The sequence below is a fragment of the Sus scrofa genome, chromosome 7 (genome assembly GCF_000003025.6).
Source record: "Sus scrofa isolate TJ Tabasco breed Duroc chromosome 7, Sscrofa11.1, whole genome shotgun sequence".
NCBI lineage: Eukaryota > Metazoa > Chordata > Mammalia > Artiodactyla > Suidae > Sus > Sus scrofa.
The window spans coordinates 67,520,173-67,545,450 of NC_010449.5; the positions used below are offsets into that span (position 1 = coordinate 67,520,173).

At 34.8% G+C, this 25,278-nt stretch overlaps 1 protein-coding gene across 11 annotated transcripts in view; it reads right to left on the reverse strand.

The window, feature by feature from the left end:
• The window catches only part of ARHGAP5 (Rho GTPase activating protein 5), a 137,225-nt gene that overhangs the window by 25,936 nt on the left and 86,011 nt on the right, over nucleotides 1-25,278 (reverse strand). Inside the window, exon 6 of one of the 11 annotated variants that reach the window (XM_021099183.1) lies at nucleotides 13,752-14,763. The exons of 9 other annotated variants lie outside the window; for them this stretch is intronic. In XM_021099183.1, the coding sequence (XP_020954842.1) occupies nucleotides 14,703-14,763 (61 nt within the window). In that variant the 3' untranslated portion in view covers nucleotides 13,752-14,702. Of the gene's footprint in view, nucleotides 1-13,751; nucleotides 14,764-25,278 lie in introns of those variants that run through there. One more of the 11 variants, XM_021099184.1, reaches the window with a different exon arrangement.

Sequence of the window (25,278 nt, forward strand, 5' to 3'; positions counted from 1 at the left end):
ATAAACAAATGTTGAAGGAATTCACCAAAAGTAGACATGTCCTACAAGAAATGCCAAAGGAAGTCCTTCAGGTTGAAATGAAGAGTGTCAGTAACCTGAAGTGACATAAAAAAAAGTTAACAAAATTAAAGGTAGTTACATTGGTAAATATAAAAGCCAGTAGTAGTAGTATATTCTTGATTTGTATCATTTCCTTTTGTTCCTGTAAGATTTAAAGGAAATGCATTAAACAAAAATTATAAACCTATGTTAACAGGGACATGTATAAAGATGGAATTGTCTGATGATAACATAAAAAAAAAAGGTATAGGAGAAAGCACTATAAAGAAATTTTTCTAAGTTACTGAAAGAGTTAATTTTAGAGAAAATCCGATTGATATAAAATTAAGATGTCAATTATATCTTCTAGGGTAATGACTAAGAAAATAATTTTAAAATCTACAGGAGGGAAAAAAACAAGAAAGGAATTAAGAAAGGTACACCAGGAAAAAAAATTTAAAAAGAAAGCAGTAATAGAACTTCATGACTCAAGTGTACCACAAGATATTCACTATAGTTTCAAAAACACAAATACGCTGACTATAAAAAGACGGAAAAATATATCCCACGCAAATAGTAATAACCAATACCTGGGCGGTTACCGTAATATCAGAAATAGTACTTTAAGACAAAAATTGCTTCAAGAAACACTGATTTGAGGGGTATTATACATTGGTGACAGGGTTGAGTCTCAAAATACATCAAGCAAAAACTGACAGAATTGAAGGGAGAAAGAGTTCAACTCTAATAGTTGGAGGCTTCAATACACCACCTCAATAATGCGAAGAGCAACTAGAGAGATGACCAAGAAAACAGAAAACTTGACCACCACCATAAACCATCCAGACAAATACACAGCATTCCACTCAACAACACAATACACATTCTTCTAAATGCACACTGAACATGCTCCAGGACAGACTGCTGGGTCACAAAACAAGTCTAAATAAATTTAAAAGTTATGAAATAATACAAAATATGTTTTTTGACCATGAAAGAATGAAACTAGGAATCAAGAACAAAAGGAAAATCCACAAATATGTGGAAATTAAACATGCTCTTAACCTGTGAATGGATCAGAAAAGAAACTACAAGTGAAATTAGAGAATACTTTAAGATGAATAAAAAGAAAGCCACATCCCCAAACCCACTGGATGCAAGAACAGTGGTGAGAGGAAAATCTGTAGCTGTAAAACCCTAAATTAAAAACTAAGAAAACCTTGGAGTTCCTGTTGTGGCTTAGTGGTAACGAACCAGACTAGTATCCATGAGGACTCAGGTTTGACCCCTGGCCCCGTTCAGTGGATTGAGGATCTGGCATTGCCGTGAACTGTGGTGTAGGATGCAGACGGGCTCAGATCTCTCAATGGTATGGCTGTGGCAGAGGCTGGTAGCTACAGCTCTGATTAGACCCCTTGCCTGGGAACTTCCATATGCTGTGGGTACATCCCTAAAAAGCAAAAAAAAAAAAAAAAAAAAGAAAATCTCAATCATAAGGTTAGGTTCCCTTTCAAGAAACAGAAAATGAATAGCAAGCTAAATTCAAAGGTAATGGAACCATGGAAATAATAATAAAAACAAAGGATATGAACAAATAGAAAGTAAAAAACAGAATCAACAAAGATGGCTGCTTCTCTCACTTTCTAATACACATTGTACTGGAGTTCTACCTACATTAGGCAAAAAAAAAAAAAAAAAAAAAAAAAAAAAAAAAGGAATATGAAATGTTAAAAGATAACTTAGTCCCAAGTGTTGATGACATTACTTACTAAATATAAGGGCTGACACTATAAAACTCTTAGAAGAAAAACACAGGAGTAAATTTTCATGACCCATTGGATTCGGCAATGGGTCTTGGCAATGTATTCTTAGATGTGGCACCAACACACGAAAAACAAAAAATAAATGCATTTCATTAAACTTCAAAACTTCTGTGCATCAAAAGATATTATTAAGAAAGACAATCTGTATGGTGGGAGAAAATAATCATTCATCTGATAAGGATCTTGTATCCAGAATATATAAAGAACTCACAAGCAAACAAGAAAAAGACAAACACAAAGTAGACACTGGCAAAGGACTTGAAAAGACATTTGTCCAAAAAAGATATACAAATGGACAACAAGCACACAAAAATACTCAGCATCATTAGTCACCATGTAAATGCAAACCAAAAACATGATGAGGTATCACCTTCATACCCACCAATGATGGCTATAATCAAAAAATGGAAAACAGGCACTGGTGAGAATGTGGAGAAATGGAACTCATACATTGCTGATGGCAATGTAAAATGGTACAATCTCTTTTTCAAAAAGTTAAAAAATACTCCTAGCCACAAATTGTAAAGAACTCAAAACAGATACTCAAAGAAATATTTGTAACACAACAAAGGTTATAGAAACATTATTCACAACAGCCAGAAAGTGTAAATATCCCCAAATATGCATCAATGGGTCAAAGGAAAAACAAAATTGGTATATCCACACAATGAAATATTACTCAGCCATAAAAACATATGAAGCACTGATATACACTATGATGTGGACTTACTTCAAAAACTATGATAAACAAAAGATCCAGACATAGAAGGTCATATTTTTATTTCAGTTGTATGTAATAACCAGAACAAGCAACTATACAGACATAAAAGTCAGACTGGTTGTTGCCAATGCTATGGGAAGATGAATAAGGAGTAAGTGACTGCTTAATGGCTATAGGATTTATTTTAGGGTGATGAAATATTTTGGAATTAAACAGAGGTGTTGGTTACACAACATTATAAATGTACTAGAAGTCAATAAACTGTACATTTTAAAATGGTTAATTACATGTAACGTGATTTTTAACGTCAAAAAAATTTTTAAGCTTATGCAGTTGGGCATAAAAGGTCAAGATGTGGTAGTATATAAGCTTATTCAAGCCAGATGCTACAGAATTGAAAGGTCATTCTTGTAGCTTGATATAAATGTAAAGACCACAGAAAGAGGAATATAGGTCAAGAGTAGTATTGAGGCAAAAATCGTATTTTAAGAAAACTGCACAGTGCAATATGCATTAAAACACAGTAAAACATGCTCCATATTAATCAATTATTAAAAAATTTAAATAATGTGATTATTTATTTGGCCATGTTAAATGAAGAATTAACTAGCCAGTACGCTATTGTACTCATCAGAGTCTCTCTTCTGGAATTTTGCAATTGGGATTCAAAGACATCTGGTTAGGCTCAGTACATAGCTAAAAAAAACAGACGTAAATATCTATTATCTGTGAACAGACAAGGTGAGCCTAGAGAAAGAGAAAGACATAGAAAAACAGAGGTTACAACACTACCTGAGTTCTTGTCCACTGGGAGTTGAGATGCCCCTGGCTTCTGTAAGATACACTTCATCCCAATTAAGTACATTAGGTTTGTATTTAGTTACTGCAACCAAAATAATTTAGATTTAAAAAGATTTAATGCCTAGACTATGGAATTCAGATTTTTTTTTATCCTAAGTATTCAAGACTTTTATGTAGAAGAGACATATGGGAGTAGGAGACAAGTGGATGGATAACAATAGTATAAATGTGATGTAATAGATCATAATATGGTAGTGACACTGGAAAATAGATGTAAAAAAAAATACTCGAAGAGCAAGGCTTAACGATTCATTATGTGGATACAACAGGTAAAAAAGGAGTCAGATTAATGAAATACCTTTTCTGTTTAACTGGGAGAAAGAAATTGGCATTCTCCAAAAAAGGAAAATCACGAGAAAGAAAGGCTTGGAAAAGATGAAGTGAATTTCAATCTGAAATACAAGAAAATAGTGGGGATAAATAAAGATGTGGGAGTCATTTTCATGAATGTGATGGTCCAGGCCCCAAACCAAACATAAAACAAAATATGCATAAATGCGATGAAAACTACATGACATGGCTATAACTTGTTGAAATTAATTTAAAATGTACTTAGTAGATGCAAAAGAGATATAAGCACATGGAGACAAATTATGTGTTTTGCTCTGAAAGAGGATGTCATGTTCCTTAGTAACTACTATGTGTTGCATGTTAGAGTATGTGCGTGTGACATAAGGTATAAAATACACTGTCCCTTATGCTTTAAAACATGAACGCAAGCAGAGTGGAGTCAGATTTTTTACATGCTAAAAAGCAGCTTATAAATTCAGACAGACATTATAAGAAAACTTATAGACCATGTCTCTTACAAGAACACAGACACAAAAAATTCTCAACAAAGTATTAGCAAATTAAATTTTTAAATGTAAAAAAGGAATTAAATACTATGATCAAGTGTGATTTATCCCAGGTATATAAAGATGTTTCAATACTCAGAAGTCTAATGATGTGATTGATTATGTTAAAAAGAAAAAATCATATATCCTATTAAAAGACGCAGAAAAAGCACCTGACAAAATCTGACATTCATTCATGATAAAAAAAAAAATCTCAGCAAAGTAGGCACAGAGAAGAACTTCCTTAATTTGATAAAGGCTATCTACAAAAAAAGTCTCCCAAACATCATACTTAATGGTGAGAAAAACTGATGGTTTCCCACCAAGATTAGATGCAAGGCTACCATATCCATCTCTCTACAGCTTTCAACACCTGGTTTAAAGTACTGGAAGTTCTTGCACTTGCTAAAGCAATAAAGTAAGAAAAAGACATCAAAGGCAAACAGATTGGGAAGGAAGAGCTCAAACTATCATTTTTCACACATGACATGGTTGTCTATATAGAAAAACAATATGCCAAAAAAATCCTGGAACTAACATAGGTTGCAAACTATAAGGTTCATATACAAAAGTCAACTGCTTCCCTTATATACTAAGGAACAAGTGGACTTTTTTTCCCCCTTTCTTGTTTTTAGGACCACACCTGTGGCATATGGAAGTTCCTAGGCTAGGGGTCAAATTGGAGCTGTAGCTGCCAGCCTACATCACAGAGTCAGCAACATTGGATTTGAGCTGCATCTGCAACCTATGTCCCAGACTGCAGCAACACTGGATCCTTAACCCACTGAGCAAGGTCAGGGATCGAACCTGCACCCTCATGGATACTAGTCAGGTTCTTAACCCACTGAGTCACAAAAGGAATTCCTGGGAACAAGTGGACTCTGAAATTAAGAAAAACAATACCATTTATTAGCATGAGCCAAAATGAAATATTTAAGTATAAGTCTAACAAATATGCACAAAATCTCTATGAGAAAAACTACAAAACTGATGAATAAAATCAAAGAACTAAATACAAATGACCCTTAAGCAATATGGAAGTTAATCTGCAAATAATTTAGTCAGCCCTCTGTATCTGCTGTTGCTCCACATCCACAGATTCAACCAACCATGGATTGTGTAATACTGTAGCATCTACTATTGAAAAATACCCAGATATAAGTGGACCCACACAGTTCAAACCCACATTGTTCAAGGGTCAACTAGAGAGATATACCATGTTCATGGATAGGAAGAAAAAATACTGTTCAAGATGTCAGTTCTTCCCAACGTGATCCACAGATTCAATGTAACCCCAATCAAAGCCCCCGGGAACTACTTTATGGATATCAGCAAACTGATTCTAAAGTTTCATATAGTGAGGATAAGACTTAAAAGCCAACACAATATTTAAAAACAAGGAAAAAGTTGGAAGATTGATGCTGCCTGACTTTAAGATTACTATAAAGTAATCAAGACAATATATTGAGGAAAAAACAGACAAATAAATAAATGGAACAGAACAGAGAGCACAGAAATAAACACCAATAAGAGCCAACTGATCTTTAACAAAGGAGCCAAGGCAGTAAGAACAACAGTGCTAAGCTAGTCTCTTCTACAAATGGTGCTAAAAAAACTGGACACAGACCTTCATCTCTGACAAAAATCGACTTGAAATGTATCACAGACTTAAATGTAAAATGAAGAACTATAAAACTCTTAGAAGACAACACAGTAGAAAAACTAGATGACCTTGGCTATGGTGATGCCATTTAATTTTAATTAGTTTATTTTATGTGTGTGTGAATTTCTCTCTCTCTCTTTTTTCTTTTTTGACTGCCTGTGGCATATGGAGTTTCTAGACCAGGGATCAGATCCCTGGGGATTGAACCTGCATCCCTGCCCTCCAGAGACACTGCTGATCCTGCTATATAAACCACAGCAGAAAGTCCAGTGACACCTTCTTAGATATGACACCAAAGACAAAAATCTATGAAAAAAAATTGGTAAGTTAGACTTCATTAAAATTTAAAAATTCAACTCTGCAGAAAACAAGGTCAAGAGAACTAAAAGATAAGCCACAGACTGGGATAAAATATTTACAAAACACACATCTGATAAAGGACTGTTACCCAAAATATACCAAGAACTCTTAAAGCTCAGTAATAAGAAAAAAACTTCATTGCAAAATGGGCCAAAGAATTTAACAGATACCTTATCAAGGAAGATATATAGATGGCAAATAAGCATATAAAAAAGATGCTCCACAACATATAAATTATGAGTTAAAATAATAAGATACCACTATTAGAATGGCCAAAATCCAGAACACTGACAACACAGAGAACAAAAGGAACTCTCGTTCACTGCTGATGAAAATGTAGAACGGTAGAGACACTTTGGAAGCAGCTTGGTGATTTCACAACAAAACTAAACATACTTTCAACATACCATTCAGCAATTACGTTGTCATTTACCTAAAGGAATTGCAAACTTAGGTCTACACAAAAATCTGCACAAAGATGTTCATGCAGCATTTATTTTATAGCTACAGCTATACTTAGAGCATAACTGCCCAAACTTGGAAGCACACAAGTTGCTGCTCAGTAGATGAAAGGATAACTGAACAGTGGTACACCCAGACAATGGAATATTATTCAATGCCCAAAAAGAAATAAGCTATTAAGCCATGAAAAGACATGGAGGAAACTTAAATGCATGTTACTAAATGAAAGAAGCCAATGTGAGAAGGGTACATACTGTATGATTCCAACTTTATGACACTATGGAAAAGGCAAAACTCTAAAGACAATAAAAAGATCAGTGGTTCCCAGGGGGTGGGGGAGGTAAGGAGAGATGAATAGGTGAGCACAGATTTTTAGGGCAGTGAAAATACTACAAAACCTTGTTTGATTTTTCCCCCTTTGGTTCCTGTCCTTAAAAAAAATCGTCTGCTAAGCAATAATGGTAAGTGGAGCCTAGGGTAGAATCCAATTGTATGAGCTCAGACAAGTTACTTAATTTCTCTGGGCCACAGTTTCTTCCTGTGTAAAACAAAGATAGTAATTACACACACACTCCACAGAGGTGTGAAAATTAAATGAATATACAACATAATTATTTTATAGTGTACCAGAAGTTTACTATACAAATAGTAAGCATTCAATAAAAGCTGAATATTACAGTACTAGTTATTTCACCTTAGGGTAAGGCTAGATTATCTTGTTTCTTCAGACTTGTACAACACTCATTTTCCTGCAGGAATTTCATCATTTAAAAAAATTAGAGAGTTACAGGTATAATCATCTGGTTGTCAATCACAAAAATGACAATACCATATGTTTCAATCTAACTTAAAAGTGAAGTACTTGACATAGTGTTCTCTTAAGAATAGCTGTTCTTTCCCTGTCATAACCACAGAGCATCTTGCACACTGTGTATCACCTTCATCATCCACTACATCACAATGTAAAACTTTTTAAATGACATAACTTAACGGCTTGGCATAATACAGATCAGTCAATTACTACAAATTTAAATTATAAAAAGTCACACTGCAGCACAAATGCCTCCATTTTCTCATCGTTTGCAATGTTCATGCATTCTTTGTATTTGTAGGAAAAAAAACAAATGCTAATTCTAGTTTGGAAAATAAGGACTTAGAGAGGTATCATTCATGTATAACTAATGTCACAAGGACACACACTCAGGGTTATTAAAAAGACTAGTTTTTTTGTTTGTTTTAGAGCTGCACTTGAGGCATATGTAAGTTCTCAGGCTAGGGGTTGAATCAAGAACTGCTGCTGAAGGCCTGCATCACAGCTACACCAACACTGGATCCAAGTCGCATCTTGGACCTATGCCGCAGCTTATAGATCCTTAAACCACTGAGTGAGGCCAGGGATCCAACCCACATCCTCACAGACTCTATGTCAGTTTTTAACCCACTGAGCCACAGAAGGAACTCTATGTTCATTTTTTAAAACATTTATTAAATAAGTATTTAATCGTATCTGCCAATCACTGTTTCAGGAACTAGGAGTCCCTACTCTCAGAGATTATGCTCTAATGGCTGCAGTGTTTTTTTTTTTTTTTTAAAAGCATTAGCTGTAAACCAATGACCACTATTTCAATAAGAAAATGTTCTTGTTAACAGATTAAAGTATATTTCAAAGCTAGAAAACACAAATGGTAATATTAATACACTAGAAAACCTTAAGAAATTTCTGCTAGACACAGGCATACTAAAATTATCCAAAGGAGTTCCCATCGTGGCTCAATGGTTAACGAATCTGACCAGGAACTATGAGGTTGTGGATTTGATCCCTGCCCTTGCTCAGTGGGTTAAGGATCCGGTGTTGCTGTGAGCTATGGTGTAGGTCGCAGATGCGGCTCGGATCCCGCATTGCTGTGGCTCTGGCGTAGCCCAGCAGCTACAGCTCCGATTAGACCCCTAGCCTGGGAACCTCCACATGTGGCGGGTATGGCCCTAGAAAAGGCAAAAAGACAAAAATAAAATAAAATTATCTGAAGAAATGCTTTAAGGGCTAATTTACAACTCCTTTTTGTTAGATCAAGAATAAATAAGTCACACCTGGATCATTAAATTCAGGTGTCAGTGATACCAACTTTTAGCCCTTATCTGACACTGTTAAGGTCATTAAAATTCTAGAATTTAGAAAGTAACATAAAAGATCCTTTAGGAAATTACACCATGTGTCTCCTAGTGTGAGGCATTAAGGATACATCAGCCCAGGATACAATTCCAAGAAAAAAATGTTTTAACCTGATTCTGACCAAGAATCAAACAAATTTTAGAAACGTTTTGAAAAACAAAACTGGCTTAGAATTTTCAAAAAATGTGTTAGGAAAAACATACATAAGGCTAGGGAACTATTCTAGATTAAAGAAAACTAAAGTAAGAGACATTAACAAGAAATATAGCGCATGATCCTCCATCGGATCTTGAATTTAAAGAACAAAAAAGCTATGAAAGCATTCCTGGGAGAAGGCAGAAAATTTGATTATAAACAAAGTATTAAATAATAAGATTTTATCAATGTTTTATTCCCCCAAAGGTGGTATTTATATTGCTGTCATGTAGGGAAAATGTCCTTGTTTTTAGAAGGTACATGCTAAGATTTAGGAGTGAAGTATCATGGTATCTGCAACTTTCGTCAAATGGTTTGGCAAAATACACAAACAGCTCAGGTAGAAATGCGGCAAAAACCAAACCAAACCAAACCACCCAAACTAGTGTATCTAGGTGAAAAGTATATGGATGCTCAATCATATTACTTCTGCAACATTTCTGAAGGTTCAAAAATATTCAAAATGTGAATAAAGAAAAATGGTTATAGAATGTGTACATGTATGTGTAACTAGGTCACCATGCTGTACAGTAGAAAAAAAATTGTAGTGGGAAATAACTATTAAAAAAAGAATAATAATAAAACTTTCAAAGAAAAAGAAAAAAAAAATGTTTATTTTAGAAAGAGATAGGACGAATTCCCGTCATGCCTCAGTGGTGATGAACCTGACTAGGATCCATAACGATGCCAGTTTGATCCCTGGCCCAGCGAGTTAAAGGATCCAGTGTTGCTGTGAGCCATGGTGAAGGTTGTAGACAAGGCCTGGATCTGCCGTTGCTGTGGCTGGGACACAGCCCAGCAACAGCTGTACCTCCATTTCGAACCCTAGCCTGGGAACTTCCATATGCTGCACTTGTGGCCCTAAAAAGCAAAAAAAATAAAAAAAGAGATAGTTCTCTTGCGGTGCAGTGGGTTAAGGATCCAATGTTGTCACTGCAGTGGCTCAGGTCCCTGCTGTGGCATAGGTTCAATCCCTGGCCTGCAAACTTCCACATGCCATGAGGATGGCCAAAAGAAAGAAAAAATCTTTTAAAAGAGCAAGAAAAAAAAATGACTAGGGAAATATGGAATGATTACTTCAGATCTGTGGTTACATATTTAATATGAAACACATGATTTATGTTTCTCTACAGCTATGATCCACTTTCTGGTCCAATCACAGAATAGGCAGGAAGTTGATTTAACCAAAGTTGAGGTTTTGCCAAGAGAATAACATGGTGGGGTTTGAAAAGGTATGCAAAGGACTGAATATAAAAATGGACTGAGAAACACAGGTAGGCCACTGAAGGACAGAAGATATAAATGAAATTTAGTAAAAAAAGTAGTAGAATAATGAAAATGCATAGTTCTCCAAAAAAGCAAGTGGGAATGCTGAAGTTTAAATAAAACCAGTTATACTGACTTTTATTTTAGCAATATAACAAAGATTCATTCACCCATTTCAATTATTTCAACCATCACTGATGTGTTGGAACAGCACATAAATTTTATTTTATTTTTTTTTTATTTTTAATTTTTTTTGTCTTTCTGCCTTTTCTAGGGCCGTTCCCATGGCATATGGAGGTTCCCGGGCTAGGGGTCTAATCAGAACTGTAGCCACCAGTCTATGCCAGAGCCACAGCAATGCAGGATCCGAGCATGTCTGCAATCTACACCACAGCTCACAGCAACAACGGATCCTTAACCTACTGAGCAAGGCCAGGGATCGAACCCACAACCTCATAGTTGCTAGTCGGATTCATTAACCACTGAGCCACAACGGGAACTCCAAGAACAGCTCATAAATTTTAGACCAAAATTTAAAGAACCTTAATGATACATTCATCCCTCTAACAGTCCTACCAAAAAAATAACCTCTAAGCTAGCTTGAGAGACAATCTATTTCATTATAAGTCATTTGAAATAGTGGGGACATTCCAGATTAATTATATCTACATGTAAATACAAATTTTAGGAAATACAGATTAAAAAATTCCTTATCTATCTGGAACTTGGTCATCTGATCACCTAACCTATCAGAACTGAAAAAGGAAACAAAGTATTACAAATAGTCAAAAAGACGTTACAAAGCCCTTGCCATATATTATTCCTTTTATAGAAAGGAATATCTGTTTTTCTACAGATTCTATCTACCCTTATCAAAACCACAACTTTAACTCTGCCATATGTTTCTCCAACTCACAGATTAGAAGTTGCAAATGGGAGAAAAAAAATAAGATTATAAACAGCAGGAGGTAAACTAACAACAATGCAGGAAGTTGAAAAACTATAAAATCTAGAAAAAAATTTAGAAAGCTTCTACATAGGAATGCCTCAAAAGATTCTGAAGACAGCACAATTTTAAAACCAGAGAAAACTCTCATAAAAATATCATTCTAAAAGATAAAAGGATAAAGGAAGAAACACTTGCAAACTCATTCTTAGGTTGGTATTACCCTGATACTACAACCAGATGAAGATATCATAAAAAAAAAAAAGCCTAATATTCTTTATTAATATAGATGCAAAAATCTTCAACAAAATGAATGAATGCAAGAGCATTAAAAAGATTATACATCACAAGCAAGTGGGATTTTTTTTCCCCCAAGAATGCAAAAATGGTTCACCATAGGGGAAAAAAAACTAATCAGTGCAACTTACCACATTAATGGAATGAAAGGAAAAAAAAAAAACCCCAAAAACAAACATACAAGTCCAGGGACTTTCACAAGCCATGCATGTGGCCAACCACGCCCTCAAGCACAAAAAAAACAAAAACAAAAACATGATTGTCTCAATTAACACAGAAAAGTCATTTCACAAAATTCAATACCCATTCATGACAAAAAATATTTGATAAACTAGGAATGAAAGATTTTTACAATTTGAACTTATCTCCCAAAAAGATATGTTTAAATTCTAACTACTAGTACCTCAGGGGACCTTATTTGGAAACAGGGTCATTTGAGATATAATTTGTTAAGATAAGATGAGGTTATACTGGACTAGGGTGAGTCCTTATCCCAAAACTGATGTCTTTTTAAGAAGACAGAGACAAAGGGAGAACCTCAAAGGCCAAGGAACACTAAGGACTGACAGCCACCACCAGAGGCCAGAAAGAGGCAAGGAAGAATTTTAGCCAGAGTTTCAGAGGGAGTGTGACCCAGCTGACATCCTAATTTCCTATTTCCAGCATTTAGACTGGTAGCAAATAAATTTCTCTTTTTTTAAGCCATCCAGTTTGTGGGACTTTGTTATGGCAGCTCCAGAAAATTAATACAGAAGAGAATTTCCTCAACATGATAAAGAGCATTTTATGAAAAACTCAGAGCTAAAATGATAATGTTGAAAGAACGAAAGCTTTCCTCTAAAATAAGGAATAAGCCAATGATTCCTGCTTTCACCATAGCTGTTCAACATTGCATTAGAAGTTCAGGCCAGAGAGACAAAGAAATGAAAGGAATCCGAATTTGAAAGAAGTAAAAGCTATCCCTATTCACAAGAGGCATATGCAGACCCCCCCCTGCAAATACACACATAACCGAAAGAACTAATATGCTAATTTAAAAAGTCAGCACAGTCACAGGACAAAAGATCACACAAAAATCAGTTCTGCATAGCAGAAACATTCAGAAAATGAAATTACAAAAATAATTCCACCAATATCTACATATTATATATAAAATAGATAGCCAACAAGGACCTACTGTATAGCAAAGGGAACTATATTCAATACTTTATAATAACCCATAAGGAAAAGAATCTAAAAAAAAGGAAAATAATTTCATTTACAAGAACATTCAAATTAATACTTAGGAATAAACTTAGCCATGAAGATGCAAGACCTGTGCCGAGACCAGCTCAGCAGGATGGGGCTGAAGTACAGGTGCTGTGAAACTCAAGGAAAAATGTTAACATAAAACAAGACAGAGACATTTATTTTAAGTAAAGGTGGGAACCAGGGGACTCAAGGTCTCAGGGACCAAGAGCACTGCCTCAAGAAACCACACTGCTTTTATTGTGCTCTTTAGGATGATGTCAAGTGAGGAGGGGGATATGGGTGGAGGATATAGGGTTTATTATTTTATAAGTTCTTTTATTATTTTAAAAGTCACTTAGCTGGTAGAAGGTTAAGCTTTTACTTTGACCTTTAGGCACCTAACAATCATTAGCATTTGCGTTAGCTATGCATAGCATTCCAGAGAATCCTCACTGTGCTTCCGCAAAGGGCATGTCTATTTGTGGCAACCCAGTGTGCCTAGGTTTGCACCTTGGTTCTATTTGCTAATGCATATTCTGCTAACGACCACTCATAAACCACTTGGCCATGGTGTTCCTCTTTCTCTTATTCCTTAGAGGACTATCATGCTTGTGCAAACGGCGTGCCAATCTGCATAGGTCCAGCATGCCTAGACCAACACATTATGTCCTCATTCAGCTGACCCTATGAATAGCTTATGTCTTTAGGTCTTTGCTTTTAAGCTTAAGTCATTTACCAGCACTGTGACTGTTTTTCAAGCAGGAAGATAGGATAAAGTAAAGCAGGAAGATGGGATAATATAAAGCAGGAAGATGGGATAAAGTAAAGCAGGACAAGATGGAGTTTTCAGCAAAGAGGCTAAGAAAATATTGTAGAAACATGTCTCGTGATAAACCTGTACAATGAAAACTATAAAGCAGTTGTTCAGAGAAATTAAAGAAACCCAAATAAATGGAAAGATACCCAGTGTTCATGGAGAGAAGACTGTTAAGATGGCAATATTACCAAAGTGATCCACAGATCAAAATGCAATCCTTATCAAAAAGGAACAGGATGGCTAGAATTCACACACACGCACGCACGCACATAGAATATAACAAGTGCTGATGAGGATGTGGACAAATCTGAACCCTTGTATATTGCTGGTAGAAACGATAATATAGAAAACAGTTTGATATTTCCTCAAAAAGTTAAGCAGAATAGCCAAACAGCCCACCATTTCACTCCTAAGTATGTACCCAAAAGAACTGAGAATAAGTACTTAAACAAAATATTCATACAGGAATGTTCATAATAGCACTGTTCACAAAAGTCAAAGGGTAGAAACAAACCAAAATGTCCACCAAGTGAATGAATAAGTGTATAAGCAAAATGTGGTATATATCCACACACTGACACATGCTACAACAGAGGTAAACACCCAAAACATTATGTCAAGTGTCAGAAGCTGGACAAAAGTCATACATTATATGATTCTATTTATATGAACTATCCAGAATAAGTTAATCCAGAGAGACAGAAAGTAGGTTTGTGGTTGCCAGAAGCTAGAACAAGGGGAGAAGAAGGATGGGAATAACCATTTAATGGGTGAAAATTTATTTGGGGTGATGAAAATCTTTGAAACTAGATGAAGTGGTGGTTGCACAACAAAGTGAATGTAGTACATGTCACTGAACCGTACACTTTAAAATGGTTAACTTTATATGAATTTCATCTGAATAAAAATGTTAAAAAAGTATTCTTAGTCATCTAACTTCTGTACAAACTGATATCCACGATTCCTTCTTATTAAAAATTTTCTTCTTATTGTCTCTACTCTTTTGTATAGATTATTTACATTTGTGAACTTTTCTTCTCACTCTCTATGTTCACCCTGAAATACATCAGTACATAACTTACATTAGTATCTACACAAGGACAATTCCCCAAATCTTAAGACCAAATCATTTTCCAAAGATCCACACCATATATTCAACTGAGTCTTAAACGCTTATATGGATATATCACAGGCATCTTAAGATTTAACATGTATGAATCTACTATCAAACTGTCAAGTCTGCTTTTTGTAATATGATTTCTCTTTTCATGAATGATGCACCACCTATAATCACTATAATATAGAAATGCGAGAGGCATTTTTGAGACTGTTTCTATCCTAAATAGTTCCTGAGTAAGGTCTATTTTCCCTTTCTTTTCAATCTCTCTCCTCAACGTTTTCTGTCTACTTAAACTGCACAAGGGTCATTTCCCAACTGGAATTTAGCACAACTTATTATATAGTAATATTATAAAAACTGCTATGGGGACATCTAATTGCACCATAAAGGATTAACCCCTATGGAAATTGCTCTCTTATAGTAAACAACTAAAAACTGTCAAGTTTATAGGAAACAAATACTCAACAAAAGGCAGCTCAAAACTGATCCATAATGAAAAAGAAACAAATGAATTGAACTGTCTGAATACACCAATTTACTGCCTGGAAACAAATTTTATATGGTAATGCAGATTGGCGGAATCAAGATGGTTTACCGAGAATATGGAGACAGGAGTTCTTCTGTGAGGTAGAGAACCAAAAAGAGAGAGAAAAATACAAAGAAAGAAGTCAGAGATATGCAGAAAAGACTCTACAGTCTTTGGCTGAATACATTTCACACATACGAGAGGAAACTTCCTGAAGCCAGGGGCTGAGAATAGTTCAAGTTCTACTCTCAAAAGATATTTTAATATGCAGGGAAGTGCAGCAAGGCTTCATAATTTAATGTAGGTTTAAATAAATGCTAGAATAAAAACTAATCTGGATCTGCCAAATTAAACTTAACAAGCCTAGAAAGGACCAAACTGATACACAAAATGCTTAACACACGACAAAACAAATATGAAATTCTTTAAAGGAACACTAGAAAATCCACAACCCAAAGATGAAAAATTCAAAATGTCTGATGTCAGAGTTTCTGTCGTGGCTCAGAGGGTTAAGGACCCAATGTTGTCTGTGAGGATGTGGGTCCGATCCCTGTCTTGCTCAGTGGTATTGCTACAAGCTGTGGCATAGGTCAAAGATGAAGCTCAGATCTGGTGTTGCTGTGGCTATCAGGTAGGCAGCAGCTACGGCTCTGATTCGACCCCCAGCCTGGGAACTTCCATATGCTGCCAAGTGCCACTGTAAGAAACAAACAAATAAAACATTATTGTCAAATCAAAACTGCCAAAGAAGCAGAAAAATACAAGCCATTATCAGGAGAAAAGCCAAGAGAAAAATAAACAGACCTAGAAGTAAAATATGACAGAATTAGTAAAACAAGGATCTTAAAGACCTGTTATAAAATGTATAATTATATTCAAAGACATAAAGGATCAAAAACAAATAAAAAAGAGAATTAAATAGAACCTCTAGATTTGACCGTATAGGAGAAAAAAAATCAGTGAACTAGAAGATACAGCAATAGATAAATAGTCTAATTGAAATGAAACACAGAAAGAAAAAAAGATTCAACAAAATAAAGTCTCTGTGAGCTGTGGGACAATTTCAAGATGCCTAACACACATTAATTGGAGCACATAAGCAGAGGAATGAGAAATAGGAAAATGGGAAAAAAGATTTCATAAATGGCCCCAAAGTTGAAAATTATAAACTAAAGATCTAAGAAGCTCCAAAAATCTCAAGCAGAAGTTTTTGGGTTTTTAAAACACATTTTTGATGAAACTGCTAAAAAAAAAACCAGAGAGAATAATCTTAAAAGGAGCTGGGGATTGAGGGAGAAAGAAGACACAACAAATACAGAGGAATACTAGCAAGTATAACAACAGATTTCTTGTTAAATATCATAGAGAAGAGAAAAGCAGTCTTTAAGAGGTTGAAAGAAAAAAAAAAAATCCTTCAATACCGTAGAACTATCAGAAGAGCAAAGTTGGAAGTCTACACTTCTCAATCTAAAACTTATTTTTACAAAGCAGGAGGCATAACTCTCCCAGACTTCACACAATATTACACAGCTACAGTAATCAAGAGTGTGGTATTGGTACAAAAACAGATACACGAATCAATGGAACAGAATTGACAATAAACCCAGAAACAAAACCCAGACACCTACAGTCAATTAATCTTTGACAAAGGAGGTAAGAATATGAAACAGGAAAAAGACAGTCTCTGCAGCAAGGGGTGCTGGGAAAACTGGGCAGCTGCATATAAATCAATGAAACTAGAACACACCCTCACAACATGCCCCCAAATAAACTCAAAACAGCTTAAAGACTTAAAACATAAGACACGACACCATAAAACTCGAAAAGAACAATCTCTGACATAAACTATAAATGTTTTCTTATGTCAGTCTCCCAAGGAAACAGAAATAAAAAAATAAATAAACAGAACCTAATCAAACTTAAAAGCTTTTCCGAAGCAAAAGAAATCATTTAAAAAAAAAAAAAAACCAGAAAAGACAACCAACAGAATGGGAAAAAATAGTTGCTAATGATGCAAACTGACAAGGGCTTAATCTCCAAAATATATTAACCATTCACACGACTCAACAGCAAAAAAATCCAAATAACCCAATCCACAAAAATGGACAGAGGACTTGAACAGACATTTTTTCAAAGAAGACAAACAGATGGCCAAAAGGCACACAAAAAGATGCTCAACATCACTAATAATTAGAGAAATGCAAACCAAAACTACAATGAGGTACCACCCCTCACACCTGTCAGAATGACTACCATTAATAAGTCTACAAATAACAAATGCTGAAAAGGGTGCAGAGAAAAAAGAACCCTCCTACACTGTTGCTGAGAATTTGGTACAAGCACTATGGAAAACAGTATGGAGGCTATACCTTGTTCTTGTATTGTAAGAATCAATATTGTCAACATGACTATACAACTGAAGGCAATCTACAGATTCAGTGTAATCTCTATCAAATTACCATTGGCATTTCTCACAGAACTAGGACAAAAAAATTTTAAATTTGTATGGAAACACAGAAGACCCTGAATAGCCAAAGCAATCCTGAGGAAGAAAAATGGAGCTAGAGGAATCAGATTCCCTGACTTCACACTATATTACAAAGCTACAGTCATTAAAATGATACAACACTGGCAAAACAAACAAAACCAGAAAACAAAAACAAAAAAACAGAAAAATGGATCAATGGAACAGGACAGAAACCCAGAAATAAACCCATGCACCTATGGTCAATTAACCTAGGACAAAAGAAGTAAGAATATAAAATAGAGAAGAGACAGTCTTCAATAAGTGGTGCTGGGAAAACTGGACACCTACATCCAAAAGAATGAAATTAGAACATTCTCTAACACCATACACAAAATAAACTCAAAATGGATTAAAGACCTAAATGTAAGACCAGATACTATAAAATTCTTAAAAGAAAACATCAGCAGAACATGCACTGACATAAATTGCGACAGTATCTTTTTGGATCCACTGCCTAGAATGAAAATAAAAACAAAAATAAACACATGGGAAAAATAAACAAATGCACAGCAAAGGAAATCAAAAACACAAGCAACACAGCAAAGGAAATCATAAAATACAACCCACAGAATGTGAGAAAATCTTTGAAAACAAAAGCGACTGACAAGGGATTAATCTCCAAAGTATACAAATAGCTCATACAACTCAGTATTGAAAAAACAAACAACCCAATCAAAAAATGAGAAGATCTGGAGTTCCCGTCATGGCTCAGTGGTTAACGAATCCGGCTAGGAACATGAGGTTGCGGATTCGATCCCTGGCCTTGCTCAGTGGGTTAAGGATCTGGTGTTGCCGTGAGCTGTGGTGTAGGTCGCAGATGTGGCTCAGATCCCGTGTTGCTGTGGCTGTGGTGTAGGCCAGCGGCTACAGCTTCAATTGGACCCCTAGCCTGGGAACCTCCATATGCTGCAGGAGTGGCCCTAGAAAAGGCAAAAAGACAAAAAAAAAAAAAAAAAAAAAAGAGAAGATCTCAATAGACATTTTTCTAAAGAAGACATACAGATGGCCAACAAGCATGTGAAAAGATGTTCATCATCACTAATAACCAGAGAAATGCAAATCACCTCACACTGGTCAGAATGGTCATACTCAAAAAGTCTATAAACAACAAATCCTAGAGAGAGTATACAGAAAAAGGAATCCTCCTACACTGTTGGTGGGAATGTAAATTGGTACAACCACTAAGGAAAACAGTATGGAGATTCCTAAAGAAGTAAAAACAAGAGTTGCCATTATGATCCTGCAATCTTACTACTGCACATACATCTGGAGAAAACCATAACTGCATATTTTTGGTGAAAATGTAATATGTTGCAGCCACCTGAAAGACTGTTTGGTAAATTCCTCAAATAGTTAAACACAGAGTTACCATACAACCTAGAAGTTCCATTCCGAGGTTAAGTGAAAAATGTGTCCACACAAAACTAGCAGAAGAGTTTTCACAGCAGCAATATTTACAACAGTCTAAAAGTGGCAAACAACACAAATGTCCATCAATGGAAAATTATTCAACAATAAAAAATAAATGAAGTACTTATACATGCTATATACAATGGAAGAGCCTCAATTAAAGAAGGTAAACTTATGTTAAATTAAAAAACACCAGGACGGGTAAATCTACAGAGACAGAAAATTAAAGGGCTGGGGGGATGGATGTGGAGAATAGGGAGTGACTGCTTAAGAGTTGGGGTTTATTTTGGGGGTAATGAAAATGCTCTAAAATTAAATGTGCCAATGGCTGCAAAACTCTGTGAATGCACAAATATACCACTGAACTGCACAACTAAAATGAATAAACTGTAGGGTGTGTGAATTATATTTTAATAAAGCTATTTTCTATAACCTAAGAAAATATCTTTCAAAAATATGGATAATTACCTATTTAAGACAAAAATTATAAACATATACTGTGATGTTTAAAATATACTGAAGAATGAAAATGCACAAAAATAGAATTAGGGATAGGAGGATTAAATGCACTTTCAAAGTTTCTTAAACTACACATTATGTTGACGTAATGTTGTCTGAAGATCAACTGTGATTAAAGATGTATATTGAAATTCTAGATTACCACTAAAATTTCCTAACAGATAAATGTAACGAATGATCTGATATTGGAGTTAAAATAGAATATAAAATATTTGGTTAATCCAAAAAGAAGGCAGGAAAAGAAGAAAAAGGGAAAAATGTTCACATCAAAGAGAAAATAAAAAGACGGCAGATTTAAAAATCAATTAAGCTGATAATTACATTAAAATCCAATGATCTAATGAACACTCCACCTAAAACGAGTGGACTGTCAGATCCAGATATGCTTTCCACAAGAAACTACATTAAATATAAAGACACAAATAAAAGTAAAAAGATGCAGAGATACACCACTGAGACACCACTCAAACAGAAAATACTATTGGCTATATTAATTTTAGACAAAGTAGGCTTCGGAGTAAGGAGAAGGCTTCATAACGATAATAGGTTAGTTTATAAAGAAGACATAATTCTAAATGTATGTACAACTAAATTTTTTAAAAAGTCAAGACTATTTTTTAAATTTTCAAAAATTTATATAGTCAAAACTATTTTAATTTTAAAAATTAAAAACTTTAATTTTTAAAAAAGTCAACAAGCCAATCAGTAGGGATAAACAAGACTTGGTCAATATTCTCAAAGAACTTAACACGTCATTTATAGAACCCTTCACCGAACAGCTTAATAAACATTCTGCTCAAGGCCTCATGGAACATTCTTCAAAACAGAGCACATTTGGGGCAGTAAATAACAAGTCTAAATAAACTTATAACGAAATCAAACTGTTTTCCAACTGCAAGAGAATTAAACTAAAAATAAGTAACCAAAAGATATCTGGAAAATGTTTAGAAATAAAACACTTAATAAACAATGCGTTAAATAAAAAAGTCAAAAGGGAAATTACAAAGTATTCTGAATTGAATGAAAATGGAAACAATATATTAAGATCAGTGACATGCAGCCAAAATAATGTTTAAAAGAAAAATTTAAACACTAAACATAGTAGAAGACTGGTGAAAATCATTAATCTAGGCTTCTACTTTAAAAACTGTAAAGAAACAAAATGAAAGCAGAAAGGAAAGTTGAAAGCAGTAGAATTCAATGAATTTAGAAATGGACAAAAACGAGGAAAACCAATAAAACCAAAAGTCGGTTCTTTGACAAGATTAATAAAATACGTAAACCCCTAGGCAAGGGATAAAAGAGAGACAAATTAGTAATGCCAAAAACAAAAGAGAAGACAGATGCTACAGGTATTAAAAGTATGATAAGGAATTTTATAAACAATCTATGCCAATCTGAGTGAAATGACAAAGTCTTCAAAAGACACAATCAATCAATGCTTATTGAAAAAATAAAAAATCTATACAGCCCTGTATCTACTCAAGGAATTTAATCTATACATTCAAAAAAATCTCCTAACAAACAAAATTCCGGGTCCAAATAGTTTTGCTGGTGAATTCTATCAAAATTTAATAAAGAAATATTACCATTCTATACAAACTTTTCCAGAAAGTAGACTCAGTCTATGATGCCAGCTTTACTCTGATACCAAAACCAGATGAAGACATTGCAAGAAACAGTAGACCACTATTCCTCAGAGTGCAGAAATCCTTAACATTTTAGCAAACTGGATCCAGCAATATATAAAAAGGATAAAACATTATTATCAAGTGGTGTTTATCCCAGGAATGTAAGGTTAGTTTAACATTTGAAGATCAGTTCAAATAACTCTCCATATAAAAACAGGCTCTAAAAAGAATCCTATGATCACATCAACAGAAGCAGAAAAACCACATAACAAAATCAATACCGATTTGTATAAAAATGCAGCAAACTAAGAATAGAAGGCTACTTCTCAATCTGATAAAGAACATCTACAAATAACCAATGGCTAACATCGTATCTGATTAAAGACTGGATATTTTTTGAGGTGATGAAAATATTCTATATCTTGGTTGCAGTGGCACTTACATGACTATAGTTATCAAAATTCATACTGTATAATTAAAATTGGCAGCTTCTATCATATGTAAATTATAACAATAACACTTTTTAAAAATACCGCAATAATTTTCTTCAGTTGTTTAAAAAAGGTTTAGTACTTTAAACAAGGTTTTTTTTGTTTTGTTTTGTTTTTTGTGTCTTTTGTCCTTTTAGGGCTACACCCTCAGCATATGGAGGTTCCCAGGCTAGGGGTCTAATTGGAGCTGTTGCCACCGGCCTATGCCAGAGCCAAAGTAATGCCAGATATGAGTCACTTCTGTGACCTACACCACAGCTCATGGCAACACCAGATCCTTAACCCACTGAGCAATGCCAGGGATCGAACCCACAACCTCATGGTTCCCAGTCAGGTTCATTTCCACTGCGCCACGATGGGAACTCCCTAAACAAGGTTTTTTTTTTTATATTTACATTACAAGTTAAACCTTAAATATGGATTGCCCCTCCACTCCAGTCCATATCAAGAATTTGATACTGAATTCTTAAGCAACTGGGTACTTCTCCTAAAACTGATTAGCATTTGTCAGTATTAAACCATACATACTATTACACCAACAAAAGAACTAGCTTAATCTTTTACATAACTATTCTTATCATCTTCTGGTATACTAACAAAGCAGTTAAATATATAAATTACCTGTATTTTAATAATTTAAGTCAAATAGTACTAAGAATTGCACTAGAAATTCATTTTCATCTTACACTTGAAATTTACTCATTTCCTCAAGAAAATCACTCAACCACCACAAAAATATTCAAGAATGGGAATTTTTAACCATAAAAATGAATATACAAAATAGAACCCATTATTGTTATTTTCTAATCACTAACGAAAAGTCTTCCTGAATTGTCCAATAAATATACATAAGGCCTAATCACATTATTAGAGAAAATGAGATTTCTTTAAGCTAAAAGCAGGTAACTAAAGTTATAAGAACCTTTGCATTTCTACTACACTAAAGATACAAACATAGCAAGAAATTTGCCTAAAATGTCATTGAAAGGAGAACAAATGATTATGAGCTTAAGGGAAAAAAGAAACTATTTTAACTATAACACAGGTAGATAACATTCTATTCCTTCACTAAAATTTAAAGTCAGCACTTCTCACCAGTCAGCATGTATAGAAATCAGCTGACAGTCAAGATGAAATGGTATGGCTAATATACACCTAAGTTAAAATGAGCTTGATTTCTTAGATAGGACATGGGTATCCTAACTTGTTTATTTTTATAACCAATGTTTGATTATTAAAGGAGATGATTAAGAATACATAAAGTTTGGAGATGGGATTAAGATGGTGGAACAGAAGGACTGGAGCTCAACTTCTCTGCTAAAAACAACAAAATTTACAACCAAATGAAGGGCAATCTTCAACCAAATGGACCAGAAACCTTAAAAAAGATATCCTAATCCAGAAGACAAAGAGGAGGCCACATCAAGAGGTAGGAGGGGTGATTATGTGATATAAGCAACCCTATAACTCCCAGGTGGGAAGCCCCACAGACTGGAAAGTAACTGGTTCACAGAGACTCACCTACAGAAGTGAGAGTTCTGGGCCCCATATCAAACTGCAAAAAACACAAACACGTGGAGACTAAGCAACATGCTATTAAACAACAAATGGATCACTGAAGAAATCAAAGAGGAAATTAAAAAATACCTAGAAGCAAATGACAATGAAGATATGACACTCCAAAACCTATGGGATGCAGCAAAAGCCATTCTAAGAGGAAAGTTTATAGCAATACAAGCCCACCTCAGTAAAAAAGAAAAAGCTCAAACAAGTAACTTTACATATAAAGCAGCTCGAGAGAGAAGAACAGACAAGACCTAAAGTTAGTAGAAGCAAAGAAATCATAAAGATCAGAGCAGAAATCAATGAAATAGAAACAAAGAAAACCATATGAAAGATCAATGAAATGAAAAGCTGGTTCTTTGAAAAGATCAACAAAATTGATAAACCCTTAGCCAGACTTAATCAAGCAAAAAAGAGAGGACTCAAATCAATAAAATTAGAAATGAAAAAGAAGTAGCAACAGACATCACAGAAATACAAAGGATCAACTATATGCAAACGTACACCAATAAAATGGAAAACGTAGAAGAAATGGACAAATTCTTAGAAAGATACAATCTTTCAAGACTAAACCAAGATGAAATAGAAAAGATGAGTGAACCAACAACAAGAATTGAAATTGAAACTGTGATTAAAAAACTTCCAACAAACAAAAGTCCAGGCAACAGATGGCTTCACAGGCAAATTCTATCAAACATTTAGAGAAGAGCTAACACCTCTCCCTCTGATTCTATTTCAAAAAATTGCAGAGGAAGGGATACTCCCAAACTCATTCTATGAGGCCGCCATCACCCTGATACCAAAACCAGACCCCAAAACATACCACAAAAAAAGAAAACCACAGGCCTATTTCACTGATGAACATCGACGCAAAAATCCTCATCAAAATACTAGCAAACAGCATCAGCAATACATTAAAAGGATTGTACATCATGATCAAGTAGTATTTATCCCAGGGAGGCAAGGGTTCTTCAATGTCCACAAATCAATCAGTGTGATACACCACATTAACAAACTGAAGAATAAAAACCATATGATCCTCCCAAAAGACGTGGAAAAAGCCTTTGACAAAATCCAACATCCATTTCTGATAAAAACCCTTCAGAAAATGGGCAGAGAGGGAACCGACCTTAAAAAAATAATAAAGGCCATATATGACAAACCCACAGCTAACATCATTCTCAATGGTAAAAAGCTGAAAGAATTCCCGCTGAGATCAGGAACAAGACAAGGATGTCTGCTCTCACCACTACTCTTCAACATAGTTTTGGAAGTCCTAGCCATGGCAATCAGAGAAGTAAAAGAAATAAAAGGAATCCAAATCGGAAAGGAAGAAGTAAAACTCACTATTTGCAGATGACATAATCCTATACCTAGAGAATCCTAAAGACTCTACCAGAAAACTGTTAGAGCTCATCCATGAATTTGGCAAAGTGGCAGGACACAAAATTAATACACAGAAATCGACGGCATTTCTATATGCTAAAAATGAACGATCAGAAAGAGAAATTAGGGAAGCAATCCCATTTACCACTGCATCCAAAAGAATAAAATACCTAGGAGTAAACCTACCTAAAGAGACAAAAGAAAACTATAAGACACTGATGAAAGAAATCAAAGATGACACAAATAGACGGAAAGACATACCATGTTCGTGGATTGGAAGAGTCAATATTATCAAAATGACTATATTACCCAAGGCAATCTATAGATTCAATGCAATCCCTATCAAATTACCAAGGATATTTTTCACAGAACTTGAACAAAATATTTTAAAATTTGTTTGGAAGCACAAAAGACCCAGA